Genomic DNA, 22,900 nt, shown 5'->3' on the forward strand with positions numbered 1-22,900 from the left:
TGGTGCATACACACCACAAAAATGAGCATGTGTTGCTTGTTGATTTAGAGGCCATATAGAGCTTCTTTTGCCACCCCTGCTTTTTGCCATAAACTCACAGGTGCAGAGCTCTAGCCTTAGTTCTCTGCTTGCTTTCTAAAGCCAGCTAACTAGGAGTTGGCAACATAGCTGAAGACAGGCAGCATTCCGCTTCCTTCCCTGGGGCAATTGGTCCTTAACACGGAAGGAGATCTAGGTTTAACTACTGTTTTCACACTTGCAGTGCAGGATCAGTAAAAACAACAACCAAACAAACACTAATTGTTGAGGTAGTATGTTTTTATGTTTATCTCTTTATACTACTTACTTTCTTGTTGTCTGTGGTTTCTTTTTGTCTGCTGCTTAGATTTTTAAACCAGCAGTTTTAAATAAATTTCAAAGTACCGATTATAGCAGCCACCACCAACTTTATTGTATAAACTTTGTTCTGTAGGTGCTCCGTTGATGGATAGTGCTGTCTAAAAAAAGCCTGTCAAGACATTTGATATTACTTTAGCAGAGATACTTCACATATCTTTAATATGTACCCTTCTATGGACACACTTTGTTAGCAAGTGCAGATCTCTACATGCACATTTTCCATTAATTCCATGTCTCTTAGTATAGAATGATGATCTCTGATACTAGTTTAGAAACAGAAATCCAACCAATAGGGGAAAAGTCATAGCACAAGAATGCTGCAATACTAAATTCTGTCAGCCATAGCAACTTATTGCTACAGAACCTTTCTACCACGAAGCATTCAGCATTTTAAGTCTTTGTAAGTGCAAATCTAGCTGGAATTCCACAAGGGTGCTTGTATAGTCATTATACTCTTAGTGGCTTTTGAACAATAATTATTTATTTAGTCTTTTTAATAGCAAAAAGATAAATGGGTTCTCCATATTATAATTCAGAAAGATGTCATTTAAAAACAGTAAACTAAACTGCCAGGTATGTTCTTCTTTGGCACACATCAGATTGTGGCAATATTAATTACAAGCTACTTTTGCCTGCATGATAAATTTTATATCCAATTTTGTAAGACCTACCGATCAATTGTATTCTAAAAACTGAAAAGTACTTAAGCTGGTGCTTTTAGAATCGGTGGTGTGGAGGACCTCACCTGCCCAAGTGATGGCTAGATTTGCATGCAAGTTGTAACACATTATAATGGGTATTTTCCCCCTGCTTAGAATTTTCCTTAGCATGGCATTACATCATGCTCATTCCAGAATATCACTTTGTGTTAGCTTAAGCCAAGATACACTTTTTAAATGGGTACTATAAATCAGGTGATCAACCCCCCCAACCAAATACATACATACATACATACATACATACATACATACATACATACATACCAGCAATGTAAAATTAGTTGCATGGTCCTTTGGGTCCAAGTGTGGTCAATGCCATCTTGGGGAAAAAACATCCACCATGTACGAAACAATATGCAAATTCAATCCTTCAGGAGTCAAATTGGTGTCACAGATAAAAATTTCTTCAAAAAATACGCAATACAAATACCAGGTAATTTGGAGTAGAGTTACATATATATTGCAAATGACAGAATGTCGTTTGAATTTGCTAACATCATGTAACCTTCAAATTACTAAAACAAAAAACAAAACAAAACAAAAACCACCACCAAGTATTTGAACGTGAACTAAAGTTATTTTTCGGAAGTAATCCTGAATGCATAAATAATATGCAACAGTATTCTTGATTATCTCATAAACAAAAGATTAAGAGTGCAATCGTAAGCATGAGAGAATAAACACAGTAGGATGCACCATGTGAATATGCAGAAGATTGTGCTGTGCAGTTTGCATCTAGAGTATTTAAATTTTCTTATTCTATAAGCCACAGTAGCTTCTTCTTTTCCACAGCAACGGACACAGTCAATAAGTTGCCTGATATTCTAAAAATCTTGCATTTGGTTTCCAGTGCAACTGCAATCTTTTACTGGTGAGGGGAGAGGGGAGAGCACTTGTTCTTACTCTTCAAGGCAGAGAAAGAGTTGTGGAAATTGCGGAGGTGAGGGAGGGAAAGATGGTCCACAATTAAAATACTTATGCTGTTAGAATTCCAAAATTGTGCTAACAAGTACTCACACGTGATGCCATCGCTTGCCGAATACCTGCTTGGTGTGTCAGCATTTCACAAATGAAAATGTGAAACCATGCGTTATTAAAAGGGAACCTCGTTTGACTCGCTTCACGTGCAGTAATCACAGAACTTTTTATTAATAGGTATAGGCAGAACAAAAGGGGTTGGGGAAGAGGGGTGATAAGTTTGAATTAATGTGTTATTGAATATGCTTCCTTTGGTAGAAAGGCCAAATTAATTTATTTTCTGACAGAATTTACACAATTAATGTAAATGTAGTAGTTGCAGAGACTAAGGATTCAGCACAAATGACATGTAATTAGAAATGCACCTTGAGGTACAGAAATGTTTTTTGGAAAGTTTTTTAAACTTCGGTTTGTGAATCTTGTGCCAATTAAATGCTTAAAAAAAAATAGCCCATCAAAATTGCTTTATTGCTGTTCTTCAGATACATCTGACAGATTTTCTTCCTTTCATGCAGCCCAAGCAAGTACTAAAATATTCATTTCAAATATTGTACATAGTTATAACAAATTATTAACACAGACAAAAGCTATGACAGAAAGGTGTTTTTATTTTCCTCATATTTCATTTTTAAATAAAGGATTTCAACCAAAATAATAATAGAGTAACATTGTCACCAGGGATGCATAAAAGTTCTGTCTGCACACCAAGGCATTGCAAAGGCTTTGTCGCCACCTTCTGCAGAGCGGAGCTAGCTTGGAATTTCCCACAAAATATTTTCATGTACAAAACACACAATCATTTTACTGGATGCAGGTTTTCTACAATACACTTGGGGTACTTCCTAGATTTATTAGTAATTAGAAAAATAAATGCTTTAAAGTTCTTATGGTGCCAAGTTTGCTGTTCTAGATAGCCTTTCTCCTCTTTAAAACTCATTTAAACATTGGTGTGATTTCTGATAACACAGAAGTTGGCTCATTTAGCTTATTTTAAATTTCCTCTTCACTCTTCATGAGAAGGTTGATTCTCACTACAAAGAGTGGTGGTTCTCCAAAGTTAATATATTTTACACATATTTACAAGTTGATATGACTATGTTGAAACAGAGTAGGGCACCAAAAAGCTTCATGTTACAGGCAGCTTCCTGTGATATGGAGAAACAGAGTGAATATCCTTATTACTTGGACCACAGTTGGAATATTAATGGCAAGGTGACAAGAATGTTATGTCACATAACACAACACTCAAGGAACTAAACTTCTCCTCAGGCTTCAAACAACAACTTTGTGGAACTTCCTCCCCCAAATTAAAGGCCGGCATATTTCCTTCATCCTGACAGAAAGAGTCAAAGAGGAAATGAGAAAGGCAAAGGGCACTTGGAAAGTGGTGACTGAAAAATATCGAGCTTGCTAGTGGCAGTTTCTATTAAGATCGAATGCTGCATGTGGCTGTAAGTGCATTGTTAAAGGGAAAGAAAGAAGGAATTGTGTTGTCTGTGTGCAGGGATAAAATTATTGAGACAAGTAAGCGGCCTCCGCTTATATCGCTGGCATTCAAGGTGACTCACACTGTCAGCACTTCAACCTCAAACCCCTCACCTTAGAATTTGAGGGGCCCTCTACCAGAAAGATCCCCACTTCACTCCCTGTAATTTGCCTGAACCCATAGGAGCACCAAAGTTCATGTGTGCAATACTAATAAAGAGCCTAGAAAATCTAAATAATATTTAATAGAACGAGGCGACGACATGAGTCCCAGACACATTTCACAAAGAGAATTCAGGCATTTGTCTGAACATGTGAACTCTGTATCTGTAGGCAGGAGATAGCACATGCAAGCCCTGCCCCACACATTTGTTCCAAAACTTCCCCACGTTGAGCAGGATAGGTCTATAAGGGCATAGTACTTGCATTCCCTTAAACGTGAGTAGAGCATCATGCATGATTGGGTACCCTGCTCAACCTGGGGAAGGCTGGAGACTGAGCGTGTGAGCTGATATAGATGGGGTCGTTGGGAGCAGGCTTTCCATCCATAGATGTATTTGTGTGTCCAGGCACATATCAGAATACAGCTTATTTCTCTAGAAAAGTAGCTAGACAACCAGTTCTTGATAAAGACCCCAGACTGAGGAAATAGAGCAGGTTAGCTACATGGAAGGAGAAGAGATGACATAGAAAACATGGAAGGGTGAGAATCTCCTAGCTGATGCCTCACCTTACTGGGAGCCATTGCTGATGCCTTTGTGAGCTGTGAGGTGACCCCTTTGCTTCCACACAATTTGTGGCATTTATTAATAAAATGTAGCAAAATACAAAAGGAACAGGTGCTCTCAGTCCATTTTTTCCAAGCTGATTAATGGAAAAAAGACTATAGTCTAACAATACTTCTCGGTCTGATGTCATCACAATGCAATTTTATCATGTCAATTAACAAAGTGAAATTTAACTTCTGCTGTTATTGACCATGGGTTATGTCCATTGGTGGAACTCTTGTGGCTTTCCCTGTAGGAGTGTTTTATTTTGCCAGTGAGAATTCCTCAATTGTGCCAACAGTGCCAGTTTTGTCTGTAGTGTAGACACGGCCTACATTGGTTTATCCAATGAAAATAGAGTAGTCCCACTGTCTTGGCTGAGTTGGACCAGAGACCCCATTGCATCCTAAGACCCCAAACATTAGTGCTTGTGCAGTTAGTTAAATTTCAGATATTAGAGCAGCAATATCAGGCTTTTAGTCTTTACATAGTAGCTCTATTTCTAGGCCTCTAATGTTTTGGTTTTCTTGGAAGATAAGAGTCATTTCTCAGCATATTTTCATTAAAAAAAATGTCTGGATAGAGGTTGCATTAAAGCAGATTCTGCTTATTTTGGAAGTGAACTGAGATGTATCTCATCAACCTAAAATGTGAAAATGAAAATTCAAATATTTGAATCCTTCCTATCATATACTGAATGCTGATATTAAATATGGACCTAGCCATTAAAAACGTGAAAGGATTATTGTTCCTGTCCACTGGATGATTTGCAAATATTTATAACTGTGATGTTATAAATATAAAAACAACCTAGCTGCATACTCTACACTAAGCCCCAGTTTGTTTACATTTAAAAATCAGAATATAAAAGAGTGCAAAAATGTAATGTTTGGTAATATTCCTGGAACTTCAAAACAGCTAGACAGTGTTTCTCCAAACCTTAAAAAAAACCTACCTCTCAATCTGAGACACTCCTGCCTCAAATTTTTGCAGGGTATAAAATTTCTTTACAGCCAAGATACAAACCCCTGTAAAAATGGGGCTTATAATGGATATGCTTCCAGACCCTTAATTATAGCAGTACTTAGGTGTTCTACTATAATACAAATATACATATGATCTATTTTCTCAGGATTGTCACCCAGAGAATGTTCTTAATTTTACAAAAAACTCATTAATATTAAAAAGTTGCACTTATCTTGCATCCCCTCCATAGAGAGTATTTTGCTTATGTCTAAAAGCTACAACTAAGAACTACTGCAACTAACATTCAGAATACATTCAAGATAGGGAAGAAACTGCTATTACTTTAGACATAACACACTTATCATTATACTGGAACAAGTAGCAGCTGCAGGAAATAGTTACCAAATCCAGGCTTCTTAGCTTATTCAATATTTTATTCTAGAACCCAGACAGTATAAACTATCTAGTTTGGATTGATCGACCATGCTGAGGACATCCTTTAAAGCTTTGTGCTATACCATAAGGCATTAAGAGCCATGGCCCCCGTCAATTTTCTGTACAAGCATGGGCTTGTATGCCACAAAGACTGAAATGTATATGTTAGTTGGTAGTAAATGCCAGCATAGTTCAATAATTACAACTGTGCTAACAACATTGTGTAGTTCCGTAACTATATTTTGACTCTTTTCTTGAAAATTATTGAAGGAATGAACACTAGAAAAAATAATGCAAGTAAAGGCGCTCTTTGTACACTGTGCCACATACAAAAAGGCAACAATTTCAAACGGACATTTTCTTCCTGTGCAAACAGTTTTATCTACTGACCTGCTGCATAGCCCAATTTCTTACTTTCTCTCTGTGTATAAATTATGGAGTGGCAAAACCAGTGATCTAATGCAAATGTAAGCTGTCGGGTGGAACAACGGAAAAAAGACATTCTGGTTTCACCGAGTTCTCTCAAGACTTCATGAATACAAAGCAAAGAGAAAGGCACACAGCTCAGATCTCATTGATAGTCCTCTCAGAAGGGCAATACTCTGAGGTGCCTGGGGAGGACATGTAGAATGACTGGGTTTTCCTTTTTAATCTGGCTCGCTTGTTAGCCAGGGAGAGGCTGCGGCGGCTTGAATTGATGATTTCTGAAATGAACTTTTTGCAGTCCACACACACTTCCATGGTGCTCCAGTCCTCCATTAGCTCTTTTGGAAACAGTGCTTCTTCATCTGATTTATCTACAGACTTGGACTTTGAGGATAACCTGAAAATAAAGCAACAATTCTATTCTTATTAGGGTTATTCAGCTTTCCAATTGTACTAGAGAGGTGAACTCTATGCACTCTAAAATAACAAATCTGTCTCTCACAGGTCTTTTTACTTCCTAACATATTGTGTCAGGGGAGAGAGGTGTTTCTTGTGGCCAGTTATGATTAATGCAAAACACAGATTAATCATAGCAAAATTGTGCTATTTGGCTAACAGTTATGAAGGCATTTATGATCTTAGAAAATGGTTATATACAAGCAAGAGAAAAATAAACCTTTGCAAATTAGATTCATATATGATTTTGCACATTGTTTCTATAACTTTAACGGCAACCTTAAGTTGAAAAACTAGTTATGTTTCTCTAGCAAATAATGAAACAAATTTTATGACTAGTGAGTACCAAAAAAGACAAATGCAAATTCAAATTTTAATTTTAAAAAGCTAAGCAAGTTCTTTTCTTGCAGCAAAACCTTAAAAACTAAACATTATGTCCGATTGCAGCGTCCTGTTCATGCAAATGAAACTTGCCCTTCTGCTATAATCTTGCAGCCCCTTGTACACCTCCAAAATCTGCTCTAAAGAATTGGGACGATGTAGAGCTGATTGGGAGAATTAGGAGGGTGGTGATGAAAGGAAATTATGATGTGTCTGTTGGAGCAACACTGGATTTTAGAATAGATAATTAAATGAATATTTCTCTAAAGTTACTTCAGCATGCAGGATTGGGTGCAGAGATAAATTTTAATATAATTTTAAATATTAATGTGAAGATCCAAAGAGGCACATGTGTACATAAGATCCACTTATTGAAGTTTGGGTTTTTGTTTTTTTAGGGGAGGGAGGTGTGCCAATTTCTTCTTTCAGAAGCTACACCAGGAAGCCTACCAACCTTTGGGGTGGCTTTTCAGGGAGTTTGAAGGACTCCCACAAGAAAAGGGAGGTTGAAATGCTTCTATAGATTGAACACCTTTTGATCACTGCCTTGAAACTTGTTGAAGGATAGGGTTTAAAGCTTTCACAAGTACCTATAGCACACTTCTAAAAGTGTAATAGTACATTTGTGGCAGTATACATCTATTTGCTGGAAGTGCGAGAAACAGAGAGGTGACTTCTTCCACACATGATGGAAATGTTCATTGACCAAAAAGAAAAAGAAAATAAAGGAAAATAAAGATACCATTTGTCTCAGTGTTATTTTTTTGCTTTTTTGTTAAAATATACAGGTGGATTAGTATGACAAGAATATAAGAAAGTGGCATCTTATATGCTGTTGGAAGCAAGAACTGTTTGCAAAAATGGTGATTAGCAATCACATCAACTGTTAATGAGCAGCCAGGTTAATGTATTATGTCAGATTTAAAGAGAAAAGCCAAAGATAAGATAAATTTGCCACAAATTGGCAGCCATTTATGGACTTGAACAGAGCTCTATGGTTGAACAAAATATATTGTTGTTTTATACTGATTTGAAGTCAGGTTTGGCAAGGATGGTTAAATTACTATTTAATCCATTTTATACAGATTCTTGCCTATTTTTCCACTTTTAACTTTGGTCATTTCCTTTTGAAATAGAATACAATTTTGTGTTTAATTTTGCAAATGTCACCTAATTGTAATTCTGCAGCGTTTTATTGAAATTTTGACAAATCCCCCCATTTAATTGTATTTTTTTTAAAGAGAGAATAATAGTAAGCATCTACAAGAGCATCTTAGAAATAAATATATGTAACAATTCACTGCCCACAAATAAAATGAACTATGGAATATAGTCCATGAAAGTAGCTGGTAGTAGATAAGCAGTCTAATCTTAATCAGAAGTATCACTTACCTTGGCATGCCCCTAAGGGACCGGTGATGGCTAGTGGAAGGTTTATCTGGCCTCATAAAACTCTCTCCTTTCTGTAAAGCCGAAGGTCCCAGAGAAAAGATGGGAAGTGTAGAATATGGCTTTGATGGCAGGCGCATCTGTTAAAATAACAATTATAGATTGAGCTACCTAGAGACAGTGCTGTAATGTGGGCTTGTACAACTTTCACAAGCATATTCCCAGTGGCAATGACCCAGAATTTGTTAACCATAGAGATACCAAAGCAATACATTCCCTGCAGACTTCTACAGGAGTCCCATTTTTAAAAATGTTGCAAATACATATATTGCAGATGTTGTAAAAAAAGAAATATGAGTGCATGAACACTACTGTGTATATATGGCAAGTATATTCAAAGCAGGGGATGCTGTAAACTGATTTTTTGGGGGGTTCTGCTGAAATTTTTTCCTGTTGTACTTTGTAGTTTTGGATGAAGATAGTGATGAATCACACCACAGATTTTAAGAAGATGAAGGATTTATAGGTTTCTGAACTTACCTTCTTGCAACACTGTGAGCATACAGGCCTATAAAAGAAAAAGAAAATATGTAACTTACTCAGCTAATTGTATAATACTTTTGCAGGACAGCAGTGGACGTGTCTCTTCAAAAGTTGTATTGTTCTTTCCTAGTAAAAATGTTTTACGAGCTACGAACTATTTTTGAATTTCACTGGCTTTAGCTTAAATACCAGAACTCAGGAGGTGGCAAAAAATAAAAACAAAGGATTGTCATCCAAAGAATCTTGAGCATATGGCCTGGGTCTTGCCCATCTTCATGTTTCAACTGCAGTCCTGAGCTACAAAAGTGTTGCCTAATGTTAGGGCATACTGTAGCTTAGATGAGAAGTTTAGGGACCTCACAAGCCACGATTGGCATGTTTTCATAGGCTTATAGATCTTAACCATTATCAGGAAATTAGAAATGGAATGTGTGAAAAACCCAAGAGCCCCATTCAGACTCGACGTCAGCACTCTTCTTTTTATTTACCATATTTTTTGCACCATAGGACGCACCGGACAATAGGACGCACCTTGTTTTAGAGGGGGGAGAACAAGAAAAAAAAATTCTCCCCCTCTCTGCCCAGCGCCCCTTCAGCGAAGCGGCAGGAGGCGCTGCGCAGAGAGGGGGAGAATTTTCCCCCTCTTGTTTTCCCGCTCTAAAACAAGGTGCCGTTCAGGCGGCTACCTTGGAAGCCTGGAGAGCGAGAGGGGTTGGTGTGCACCGACCCCTCTCACTCTCCAGGCTTCAGGTTCCTTTCGACCTGCTCTTTGGGGCTGGCGGGGGAAGCCCACCACCAGCCCCAAAGAGCAGGTCAGGGAGCAGCGGAAAGGCGCAGCGGAGAGGCTGCTGCCATAGTCGCGCGTCACTTCTCCAGCTGGGAGAGGGTCGCGGGGCTATGGCTTCTTTAGCCACGCGCGCTCTCCCAGCTGGAGAGGTGACGCACGGCTAAAGAGGATCCTGCCATAGCCGCGCGTCACCTCTCCAGCTGGGAGAGGGTCGCGGGGGGCTTCTTTTGCCCCGCACACGCTCTCCCGGCTGGAGAGGTGACGCAGGGCTAAAGAGGGTCATGCCATAGTCGTGCGTCACCTCTCCAGCTGGGAGAGGGTCGCGGGGCTATGGCTTTAGCCCCGCGCGCGCTCTCCCGGCTGGAGAGGTGACGCGCGGCTATAGAGGCTCCTTCGCTCCATAGGACACACACACATTTCCCCTTCATTTCTCCTTCAATTACATACTAAATGTAACACAAAAAGTTAAAAATAAAACAAACAGAATTCTGCTCCAGTGCCTTCACTAGTTATTGGTTACTATGAAAACCAAAGGCTTACCTTTTACAAAACTGACAGGTATAGGACCAGGTGAAGAAAGAAAACCTCCTTGTTCGGCAACAAAAACAGAGCTATAAAAATTGAGAAGAGCCCATAGCATTAGTAGGTCTTTCTAGAAAATCAATTTACTAACATCTAAAAAAAATTATCAGTAAAGATAAAGGGTAGAAATTGATGTCATACTATTACGAATGTTCTGTCTGCACAAGTATATCAGCTTGGCAAATGGAACAGAGTCCATTTCAGGGAGCATGCAGTGGGGGAAACCCAACTGCACAAGCAGAAGCTTTTGCACAGGACTTCTGCTTATGGAGTTTATGATGAGCAGCACAAGTCCCCCCACTTTTCCTCTCCCTTGCAACCAGCTGTTCAACATCAAAATGTGCTTCAGAGGGTTGGGAAAGCTTCTGGAACAGATTTGGGGGTCAGGCAAGGAGAAGAAGAAGTTTGCAACCCAATACATCCAAACTGTAAAGTTAACCAGCCGCCTTATAGATTAAACCAGTGCAATTAAATTTGTGAAATGTTTCATAGCCCTTTACTTAATCTAGAAGAAAGCACTCGAATTAGTAATCTGACAACACAATCTTAAAAGCATTCTTACTCAGAAAGAAGTTTCAAAGAGTTCAGTAAGAACTGACTGAAGCATTTCCACCATTCTCAAATGACTAGAATTACATGCAACTCAACAACTCAAAGAAATGTATGACTTTATGGTGCTATTCTTGACTTTATCCAATATAGCACTAAGTAACTGTACTGTCAGCTCAAAAACATACACTTAGGTAATGGGACTTTCCTTCCTTCCCAAATCTGCTTTGGAGGGTTGGGGGGAAACCCATAACAGATTTAGGGGATGTGCAAGAGAAAAAGAAGGTGAGAAAATCCTATTGCAAAAGAATAAATCCTTGAACTGAGGGTGGGGGAAGATTACTTAACATGATGGATGCAGGCGTTAATTTGTTAATTTCAGGAGCTCTAATAACATTTAGCTGAATTTTTTCTTCATCATTCAATCCCGGTTCTCTGGGAAAATCAGCATGAGCATCCTTACCTTTCCTTTCTTGAGGGCAGTATAGACATCTTTATACTGCTGGTATTTCTCTAGCTCGGCCTTCACTAACACTTGACGGATGTGCATTACTTCTTCTACTGTAAGAGCCAGGCATTCCACTGGGTAACAAAACTCCTCCTGAAAGCCAAAAGGTTCTATTTTAAATATGTATCTCACAGAATTTCATAGCCACCAGCCTAGAGAGCCAGTCACCTGGTTAGTAAGTTGAGGAGAGAAAAGATTTCATCACCCAAACCAGAAGTGTATATCTGGTCCAGAGGCATCACATGTTTCCAGAAGGCTAAGAGTTTAGAATTTGCAACCAAAGGGGTCTAATGCTCACTAAAAACATATTGTCATTTATTAAGCCAATCACTGTATTATGAACCTCACATTATAGATGTGTGTTCTGATGCAGAAAAATGCAAAATAATGTTGCCTGCCACTGAAAACACAGGCGCTTATTTTCACTGAAATGCCTGACACTCTGTGATGCCTAGAACAGACCGAGAAATGGTTAGTAGCCCAATCCCAAAGAAAACTTTATTCTGTGGTATCATATGTAGGTAACTTAGTATTCTAAATATCCAGTACAGTTAACATTACACACAGGTTATATTGTTCCCGTATACAGTTACATACAGTGATATTTGTGACACAAATATAGAATTGCTTTCTGACGCTAAAACTCCCTAGCAAATTGATGCTAAGCTGAATACACATTCAGCACTGATGGTACCACAGGATAAAACACCAATTCCCAATTATTTGTAATTGATTAAATAAATCTAGCTAAAAGACAGAAATTATTTGCACATCCCAATATGTTGTGCTTTCTAACAGGGCACAGTAAGTCTTGCAACATGGTATGTTGACCCTACTGGCTTGTACAAGGGCAACCAGTCGTCTATGGTGTGGAGCTAGGACTTTAGCCTAGATCCAAGTCCAACATTATCAGTTGTCAGAAACAATGGCAGGAAATTTCCATAAGCATAGAAGCATAATACTGCACATTTGGAAATCCAATTTGCAAACCAAATATGCAATTAAGATCCGCTGCAAGTTATTTAATTTTACAGTCTAAAGATTTTCTGTCTTTTAGGAAGAAAAAAATCAATTATGATGTATACCAGATAAAAATGTGCATTTAGGAGCCACCATATATATTTTAAAAACTGCAGTCTTACCAATCTAGAAATGGAATACACACAGAAACTTCATCTTGCTTAAGGTGCCCACAAAGGTCTATAAACTGAGTGAAATTTGCCTTTGTAATCATTACTTTCTTGGTATTGTTGAAGATGCCATTTTTTCTGAAGAGCCCAAATTTAATACAGCTTGCTTTGAAGGATACTTTGCTTCAAAGCAAAGCCAAATGTGTTTCATAAACATCACATTTCAGAAAACAATTATGCTTTCTAATGTGTTTCCAATGCCAGGTAAAGATTTCCCAAGCTTTTTAAATTAAAAAACAAAACAAAAACCTTTTATTGATCTGTTTTATTTTGGATACTGTTTTTAAAGAGTTTCTATTTCTAGTTTTATTATAAGGTCTTGGGTTGGATCCTGAGTTGCTTTCAGTGAATAGAAAGACTCCTTCTATTCACAGAATGGGTTGCAATCCAAAAAGAGCAAGCAAGAATAGGTGGCTTTTGCCTGCTTCCCCTTTCAATCCCTTACCACGCTGCCTTTGAGGCCTTCAACCCCCCCAGGAGGGATGTAGGGCTAAGGGAGAATAAAAAAATACTTATTTCCATTTCTTCAAGTGAGTGGAGTTCTGTTCTTCAGAACTCTGGATCAAAGCCATTGTATCTGATTGGCAGGGAATCTATCAAAATAAATAGTGATGGAGGCTGACCCAAGACCAGGAGAGACACATTTTGTTGTGATTATGGCAGGGCTTTTCAGTTGGGGTACCAGACTGTGCAACTGCCTCCTCCCAAAGAGATTTGATTAGCCTATTCAGCGATGATTGTTAGGTGGGTGGTTAAGATTTACTTTATTTCAGCAGGTTTTTGATTAGTTTTTAATTCATTACTGCCTGTGGATTTGTTCTGTTAACTTGTTTTAAGACTCTTGGCTTTCATAACATTGTCTAACTGGTATCAATGTTGTAAATTGCCTTGAGTGTACCTTTCAGGACTGAAATCTATAGTGTATCCAGTTGTGTCTCCCTGCTGACAGAAGGCACTTTGATCCAGCAAAGGCCTCATTACCTGAACAGTAGGCAGTCTGCAGCCCCCTCCAAATCTGATCAAGAGGGTTTGGAGACCTTTTGGCAGATGAGTGTATGGACCAGCAGGAGAAAGGGAGAATTTGCCAAAACCACCTCCCCACCTTCCATCAGCAGAGAGGCACAACTGGATACAATTCATAAAATATCAAGTAGGGGAAAGTGGTTCAGTTTTTAATGCAAATGGATGCATGTGTGGCGGTACTAAACCCCCTCCTACCTGTGGTTGACCTCCATGCAGTAGTTATGTCCCCTACCCCCAAGAACATTTATTCTGAGCATATCGATCTCCCTCCTTTTAACAGCAGACTAACACCCTATCAATATACTGACTATACCCCAATGTTTCAAAAGCAGTCCATGATGCTGCATTGGGATGAGGAACACAAAGTCAAAATCTAATTGGACATGCAGAACTGAATCTGAGCTGGATGGCTTTTGAAAGCTAGTCCACCATATTCAATGAGAATTTCTATACTATATCATCATTATTATATTTATCTCTGCCACCCCCTCGTACTTTATCATCACAAGGCAGCTTAGGCTGAGAGCATGTGCCCAGTCTAATGATAGCCAGTGAGTGTCAGGGTTAAGTGGACTTTTGTCCAAGTCTCCTAGTTTACTACTATTAGCACAACACTATTTATTGTGCTATAATTTCTTCCATTTAAGTATACTTAGGATTACACCAAAGTGATACACATACCATTTCAGAGAATGAAAGAGAAAAAATAAAGTTTGGAAATGTGTGCACCATACAAACACACTCACTAGAGAGCCAGTATAGACCACAACCTCAACCTTTTCTGCTTTGTAATACATGGAATAGCCTTTTAAAAGATTTCAATTCTAATAGTATTTGCTTAAATTCTTCCCTTAGCTGTCTTTACTGACTGCAACCATTTAAAATAGCACTTAATGAATACTTTAGGACCCATTACTACCAGCTACACTGGAGTTCTGTAATAGCTTTATTTGTCTTTATTTATTTGTAATAGCTTTATTGTGTCTCTTAGGTTTTTTTTCTTGAATATGCTTTATTGTTCTCCACTACAGTAGATAAAGAAAATATTATGTCTGTTAAAAAAATAATCTATGTACAACTACAGACATGGGCAAAAAAATAATAATTTTGGTCTAAGTGCTTTTTTTTTTTCATTTTCAAGAAGTTAACACAAGGACAACCAAACTGCAATGCAACATTAAAACAAATGATAGAGATACTGAGTTCTTATGGGAATATATTTTGAGATGTTGCAATGAGATTACGTATCAGCTAATATCCTTTTAATGAAAGCAAGTCATTGAGCAGTCCAATTGAAGTTTATTGAAAGAGGCATTTGGCGTTTCCAGTTCCATACAAAATCCATTCCACTATCATGAGTACATGTAAATGAGTGTACAACATTGTCTAATATCTTTTTATTTCTAAGATTTTAAAAATGAAAATAATGAAAATCCACTATTTGCTGGATTTGAACACATGTTAATATTGAATAAACTTGATATAGCAGAAGCACAAGCAATCATGAGTTCAAAATGACAAGCATGTCTGACTGCATTCCCAGAACCTGGGAACCAGAAGGTCAGTTATGTAAATTCTGATGTTTATCTGAAAAGGACCACAAAGTCTTTAGTGCTTGAAGGAGGTTTTTCATCATGTGAGTCTCAGTATGTCTTGACTGTATCACTCTGCGTGTCTCTAATAATATTGGCCAGGATCCAAACAACAAGGGAATTACTCCCATGATCTCAAAAACTCTACTGGACTTGTGTCCCCGCCCCAACAGTTGCCCCCCCCTTTTTTGTATGGCAAACTGTTTTTGAAACTAAAAGGAGCTTCAAAATCGTGATAGGACATGGGAGGTCAGATATGGGGGTGGGGCAGGGAATGATGGACAAAAGATCTATTTAGATCCAAGCAATTTAATTTCCATCTTATGTTAATTGTACCCAACAGGCTGTAAAACGTGACTGTGATTCATCACCATGTATTTAAAATAGTTGCTAAAATATACTTGTAATGCCTTTTCCGCAATCCTCATTAAAATGCATGGGAGACGCACTGAGCATTGTTATGCCTTTTCATTTTTCCTAAGGAGAAATTTCTCTGGTTTGTGCCTAGCAACTTCCCCACAAATAATTAAATATCTATAATACTGTTGTTTTTATGAGAGTTTAACTTTTGTTTCTAAATATGTATTGAATCCATTTTTTATTGAACATGACAAACACTTTGAGTATGGAATAGTTTAAGAGTGCTTCCAACTGGGCTTAGCGTTGTAAATGAGTCATTCAGATTTCACATATGGCTTCACTGGCAATGGGTGTTTTTTAAAAATTAATTTATTGGATTTTCTGTGGAAAGGGTCTAATTACATGGCAAAAAACAAAGGCTGGTGTTTTGATGCTTATGACACTGTGTGATCACTGCAGAAAAAACTTGCAATCTCCTAATAAACACCCATCTGGAAGCACCTTTTATGATCAGGGATTTTTTTAGGGGTGGCGGCTCATAACCCAGCCTCATGGAGCTGTTGCTAGAGGTATCTCAGAATCCAAAGTGAGGGAAATCCATTCAGTTCCACTCTATATTCTAATCTGGGGTGTGTTCATACTACCACTTACTTTGCATCCAGTGCGCCCACACTGCTAATTTTTGAAATCACATTCACATGTTGTTAGCCACAATTCTTACCAATCCTGTGGTTTCTTGACAAGAATTGCTGAGGTTTCATGAGGCTTTTCCCGCCTCAAACCAGATTCAATCTGATTAGAAAACTGGATGCTGAGTAGGCAGGAACATGAACATAGCCTAACAGTGGTTGTTCAGGTGCAGATGACAGCTTCATGAACAAGGGTTCCAGGGGGGTTGCAGGGGCAGGAGACCAAAAATGCCATGTGCATCGGTTGAAGTCATCCCTGGCCCCTCCCTAATGTGGAAAACTCTGTGCAAATAAGACTTGAAACACAGCAGAGAAAAATGAACTTGCTGTGTTTCAAGCCACTAATGTGAGCGGACCCACAGGCTGCTGCTAGTCTTGCTTCCACTGGGCTGAGACAGAAGGCCAGGGTACTTGCTGATGCAATTCTCTTTATAGTTCTTCCTGCACCAGAAACAATTTAACTAGCTTTGGGGTTTTACTAGTAGGATGGAGCCTTGAAGCTAATAGCACTGCTTTCATGGTGGAAATGGCTCATTTGACTGGACTGAAAGTGTCCCGTATATATCTTGTGCTCTTATATTGCTACTTATCAAAAACTAATAAAGGAGTAACTTTAATCAGGTAAAATATAGTAAATATTGATAGACTGGTAGAGAAAGAAAACCTACATTGTATATATTCTGCAATTCAATGTTATTGTAACAAATATATTAAAATTTCCCTCAGATGTCCTTACACAAATCCTCAGAATTCAATATGCTTCTTAAACCTACTTGATTTATAAACACTGGTTAGTGATTATATTTGCTTGCTGAGTTGGCACACACAAAGAGAGAAATAATGTATAAATATCAGAATTTGGGCAAAACTGGACATCTGTGGTTTCAGATAAGTGGTTTTAAAATAATTTTTTAATTCTTCTGAACTGGCTTTCCACTGCTTTTTATTTTTATTATTTAAAATTCCACTGATTTAAGATTATGACAATTCCTTCCCTAATAATCTTGTGATGTTGCATTTTTAGTTTGCTGCCCTTTCATAAGTGATTTCTGTTCCCCAGCAAATTGATTAGAGAATCTACACATGCACAGAAAAGACTACAGATGTTGAAATCAACTTGAATCAGAATCCAGTGACAATCTAGGCTGTTAATTCTTGCCATAGCTTTGAAAGCTCTCCCCTTTTTGAGGGGAGAAAAAGATGGCTAAGAAAGTATATAGGCAGCAGTGCAAGGCAAACCTTTGAGAGTGTCCACTTGTTGTTAAAAGCTCTCTCATAAAGATAATATATAGTCCTTGCCACCCCAAATAAGGCTGCTTCAAAGGGATGGGAGCTAAGCTGAGAGGCTGTATGTATGGCTGGGAAAAGTGTTTTGAGCATCATCCTTGGAAATAAACCTGTTATCCTGGGAACCTGAACAACAGACAGGAAGGAGAAAAGGGAATGCTGAACACAAGCAACAATTTTATCCGTGCTTCTGATTATGTAACTCTAGCTCAAGTATTAATTTCCTTAGCATACTAGCAAGCCAGTTTAATGAAAGTGTAGCTAGTATGTGAAATAGGACGAGTGCCCTTCTAATCCTGCTGAAAAAACAGGCAATTTTCTGTTCACTGGAAATGATGGGGTTTCTTTCACCTTGGGAGACCAACTGCCATCATTGGAGCAGAAGATAAGCCATGAAATTTCATCAATCCTGGGGGAAGGGATGAAGAAGTTTGCCATTAAATTTAAAGTAGGTAACATTTTGAGCTTACTTATGTCACTTCCTTCATATTTTGAGCCTGTCCAGTAATGGAATTGCATCCCTAAAGCCATATGTTAGAACTAGGCAAGGAAGTCTAACAGTTAGGCAAGGAAGTCTAACACTGAAAGTCTTCAATAATAATTTGAAGTAGCTGCTTAAATTTCTACAGTTTTTTAATTGAAAAAAATGGTTATGAAATGTCAGGTATCACCCCTAGGAGGCACTATTACACAATACAAATACATTTATCAGGAACAAAACACCATAATAATATCTCTTTTCTCACATCATCTTTTAAAATAGCATGACTGGGCCACATTTGTTTACAAAAATGTATGAAGTGTGCATAAGGCTACAAGTATGAACACAGAACTATATTTCATTGCCAATATATGTGCTGCTTTCTGATACTACAGAAATTATTGCAGCCATTCTTATGTTATGTTAGGCATATTAAATGGACATGAACTTTCAAATTCTCTCTCAGCAAAATGATGAACCAAGGAGAAAACTATTCTATGGCATGAATAAACCTTGTAACATTTGTGTGTACTACTTCAAATCCAGTTCCATCAAGGAATTTCTTTGAAACTTCTTCTTTGGTTTGATTAAGTAAACTATACATTTTCTGGATTAGTTAATGGTTGAAACACTGGGATGCAGATGCAACAGAGACACACACTCTGCAAATCTAAAGGAACTGCCTTCTCTGTATGTATCACTTCCATGCACTCTTTTCAATATCTGTGCCACACAAACATTTCCTCAGAACAGAGTGCTTTCTGTTGTGGCACACTGTGAAATGTTCTCTTTTAAGAAATTCCATCAAGCCAAGAACTTAAATGGGTAAAGGCCACTCTAAACAAGATTCTGAGCTAAACTGAAATTTGGATTTTTATTTTGTTTTCTTTGATTTGGCCAATTGCTATCGATTTATACTTTTTATCGATAATTTTGTGGGGGGGGGGGTTGCTTCTGCTACTTTGGCTTTTTCATTTTTCATTTTATTTTGCTATGTTGTTGTTTTAATGGTATGTTGTAGCCGCCTTTGGTAGTTTTACAAGTAAGGCGGAATACAAAATTTTAAAATAAAAAAATAATGATGAATACTTACAAGAAGCCTTCTCATTCTCATAAGGCCAAACAAGAACAGAAATAGGGGGTGCTCCTTTTGATAGTACAAGATATAAAATATTAGATTGTTATTCAGAAATATTTGTAGATGTAAAGTTCTCCATCCATTTCGTATCTGCTGTAATTTTATCAACAGATATTATATTCACATTTCTTGCTCCCATCTTACCTTAGATCTCAAGAACTAAACACAGCTGCCAAAGAACATCTTTCTTCCACAGACAGAGCTCTAAAAGTGAAACCCAGCTAGTACCCAATATCAGCTGACAGTAATGTAAAAAGGCAATAAATTTGATTCTTTTGTGCCTTTTTATTGAAAAAAGAGAGCATAAGAGGTCCCTATAAATGAATAGTAAAAATACTTAAAGAAGACAATCAATAAAGTTTTCAGATTATTTTATAAAAGGATGGATGAGCTGGGATGTTTTTCAAAAGCACAAAAAAGAAACTCCAATTTTGTACAGGATCAGAATAATGTTAATCAGAAACGGCAATCAATTAAATACTCCCAAACAACCCCCCCCCCATGTAGATATGTGGCTGTGATAGGCCTCAGTGGAAACAAACATCTTTGTACCACATAAAAAAGCCAGATTTTCTGTATGTTGATTACTTCCCTCAGTCATACTTCAAACAAACTCTCTCTCATGTGTAAAACAATTACTTTCTTTAGCTAACTTTTCAAAAACAATTCTTTTTGTGTTGTACTCTGCATGCTGCACTAACAAATAAGCTTAAGGTTACTGAAATGCCATTTACCTAGGATCATAAGATGTACTCAAGTTAGAATCATATGACAACAAACCATTTGATTTCTTCTTGGGGAATAGACTGTGCCCTCTACATTAGTGAAGTATATTATTGTTAACCTCAGCACCTTGAACAGTTGGCATCCCAATCATGGCCTCTTGAGCCAAGGAGGAATAAGAAGGACTCTCTTCAAGTTAAGCAATGCAAATAAATTGACTTGAAGAGCTTGCAAGTGCCCCCTGCTCTCTCAAAAACTTCTTTCAGTCTTCCTCAGTTCTAAGGGACACTCTTGGGCCCTTCTGACAAGGGACAAGAGACTAAAAAGTGAACTTGGAACTCTCATATGAAATCCAAGTTATTTAAGGCACAGTGCCAGCCCCAAAGCAGGCATTTTGTTCCCCCATCACATTTACGTGCTGTCGGAAAACTGCTTTCAATTAAAGCCAATTGGCTAATCTGTTGTACTTTGTTTTCAAGAAAAAATTAAAAAAGTGTCCTCAATGGATTCTTATATTGCCATGCGATCACATCTGCTCTAGGCTTTCAAAATCAAACTAACGTGAGAGAGGGAAAAATATCAACCTTCTTCTTATTTAGAAACATAATAATTTTGTCAGCGTATTTAAATAAAAATGTCATCAACGCTTAAGCACAACATTCAAAACTTGAATCAGAAAGTTCGGAGTTTTCTCCTGGAGTTTCCAATCAGTTTACAGTGGATGAAGCTCAAGTGCTGATTCAAATTCTCACACAGTTCAAGGTAGTATTACATCTGGGTTTCAACACAGCATTTCATTATCCTCTCATTGTTGTGGAGCTGTTGTGTCTTTACCCATCAACCAGTGTCGAAAATTATCTACCACGCTACTTACAAGTGATCTGGAGCTCTGCTTTGTAGGTGGCAGGAACTGTCGAACATTGGTTGGTGTTTCCTTTTCAATAGAATGTCGCCTCTGAGGTGGCTGTCTCCTCTCTGGCTGTGGTGTGGATGATATTGGCAAGAATTTCGGAGGCACTATAAATTCAATCAGCATCAATTAGTTCTAAGTAACAGTTTACTTTGCTAATAATCAGACATTTTCTTTTAAGAACAGGGCCAATGACATCAAAGGAACCCAATCCTATTGTTCTACTCAGACTGTGGTGATGCTTTAATAAGTGGAACTGCATCAAGTGTTGAACACAATTTTCAGTGTATTTATTATGGTGGTAAATTTATAAAAATGATTCCAAGTCAGCTTCCAAGCCAAAATCTAATAAAATTCTTCTATATTTATTTTAACACCTTCACAGGAAGATAACAAAAATGTGAGCTAAGGTTTCTTTATAAACCACATACCTTTGTGTGAAATCAACCCAGAGTGAGGCTAAACTATTTCCCCAACAATTCAGGAGGTTAGCTGACCTAATGTTTTAACTCCCTTACTCAATCCACATCTAAACCACTACATTGCAACATTTCTTCACTACATCGGTGGTTGCTATAAAGATACAGCTTCAAATAATTAACATATGTACAATTGTACAGACTGTTAGCTGTATTTTCTAATATGGCTAAAATGATTTCTTGCTTCATTATACCCCATCCCTACAGATTCACATGACTACCAGTGGATTTTGCTACAGCAGGATTCTACAACTAATGAGTAGAAATATTCGGCATTGCTCCCTAGTAATCACAACCTCATCTGAAAGTGTGAAGAGCTTTTTTAAAAAAAGACCATGGAATTACAAAAGCATAATCCTGCCCTCTCCGCAGGCATCACTCTTAATGTTTTGACCTCAAAACAGCACATTTGTAGCTACCACATAAATGAAAGAGGGCATATGCCAACACAGCTGTTTTGATAGAGGTGATACACAAGTGTGTTGCTCAAACACTCCTCATATGGCCAGTACAAATCTATAGAATCACAGGAGGCCATGGGGATTTCAGATGTTCAAGACTTAAAGGTTGATGCAAAGGTTGTCAAGTCAAATCAAGTAACCTTTATTGGCATCACGTAAGAACATTCAGAATACATTCAGAATAGATAGGCCAGTATGATCTCGTCGCCACCCCAACAGCACAGCAAAGGTTGTCAATAGATCCTGAAGTATCACACCTGTATTTTCCTTTAGACTGTTCCAGATCAGACTCCCTGGACACCAGGACTTTCCTTTTTTTGCCAATTATTATTTATTTTACAAATTATTACAAATCATTACCAAATTAATTCAACTTAAAAGAATTTTCTACAACTGGTTTCCTGCTCTCCTTATGAGATATGTCTAAGATAGACCCATGTTGCTGTGTAAGTTTCCTTTAACTTAGTGAATTGGGTGTCCCTTGCTGGAGTCATCTGCTCCTAGAAGTTCCTACTGTACTGCACACTTTTTCAAAGGTTGGATTCTTACCCTTTTTCCCAGATATGGTCTCTGGAAATGTATCTTCCATTTGGGAGGGAGAAATACTACTGCTGCTGGGTGATTTCTGTACATACTCCTCCTAGAAGAAAGAAAATAGGTCATTTAGATGTTCTTGTTGATCAATTGCTTCCACTTTAAAAAGCAGACAACATCTGCAATACTTTATTTAACAAGTTCCAATTAAAAGAAATGCTTTAGCATTTCTACTTTCTAGTTATTAGCAAACTTTTCATGTGCCATGATCAGAGTTTTTATCAACACAAGGTACTGAAAAACACTAGTATATATAAACATTGGATCACATTAATAAAAATATTGCTAGAAGACAACAGATTACAAAATCTTGTGGTTGTCCCCCCGCCCAACACCTTTGCTCATGTACCTCTTTGCTCTGTTTCCATAATTTTTCTTATGTATATACTCAACAAATATTACTTTTATTCATTTGAATTTAGAATAGAGTTTGCAGCTTACATACTTATAAAGTATAACATGATTACTTAGCTGGTATTTCTACTCAATATAGCATTTTTCCTATTTCTTTAAATTGTATTGGTAATTTACTTTCAATTTATTATAACATGAAATTCAACCTAAGGTCGTATTTACATTATATACAATCCAAGCTGTATTCTC

The 22,900-nt window shown here is 37.7% G+C and overlaps 1 protein-coding gene across 6 annotated transcripts in view; it reads right to left on the reverse strand.

Annotated features, from left to right (window-relative positions):
* Positions 1 to 2,684: 2,684 nt before the first annotated feature.
* The window catches only part of SPIRE1 (spire type actin nucleation factor 1), an 86,681-nt gene continuing 66,465 nt past the window's right edge, over positions 2,685 to 22,900 (reverse strand). For 2 of the 6 annotated variants that reach the window (XM_081873524.1, XM_081873525.1), the window contains 9 exons: positions 22,253 to 22,343; positions 20,728 to 20,870; positions 19,086 to 19,139; positions 17,464 to 17,637; positions 11,326 to 11,463; positions 10,272 to 10,342; positions 8,942 to 8,969; positions 8,405 to 8,541; positions 2,685 to 6,572 (listed from right to left, as the gene is read on the reverse strand). In XM_081873524.1, coding sequence (XP_081729650.1) covers positions 6,314 to 6,572; positions 8,405 to 8,541; positions 8,942 to 8,969; positions 10,272 to 10,342; positions 11,326 to 11,463; positions 17,464 to 17,637; positions 19,086 to 19,139; positions 20,728 to 20,870; positions 22,253 to 22,343 — 1,095 coding nt within the window. In that variant the 3' untranslated portion in view covers positions 2,685 to 6,313. The remainder of the gene's footprint in view (positions 6,573 to 8,404; positions 8,542 to 8,941; positions 8,970 to 10,271; positions 10,343 to 11,325; positions 11,464 to 17,463; positions 17,638 to 19,085; positions 19,140 to 20,727; positions 20,871 to 22,252; positions 22,344 to 22,900) is intronic. The other 4 variants (XM_081873526.1, XM_081873527.1, XM_081873528.1 and 1 more) reach the window with 2 other exon arrangements.

The sequence above is a fragment of the Podarcis erhardii genome (assembly GCF_964252035.2).
Source record: "Podarcis erhardii genome assembly, chromosome: 8".
Classification (NCBI taxonomy): Eukaryota; Metazoa; Chordata; class Lepidosauria; order Squamata; family Lacertidae; genus Podarcis; species Podarcis erhardii.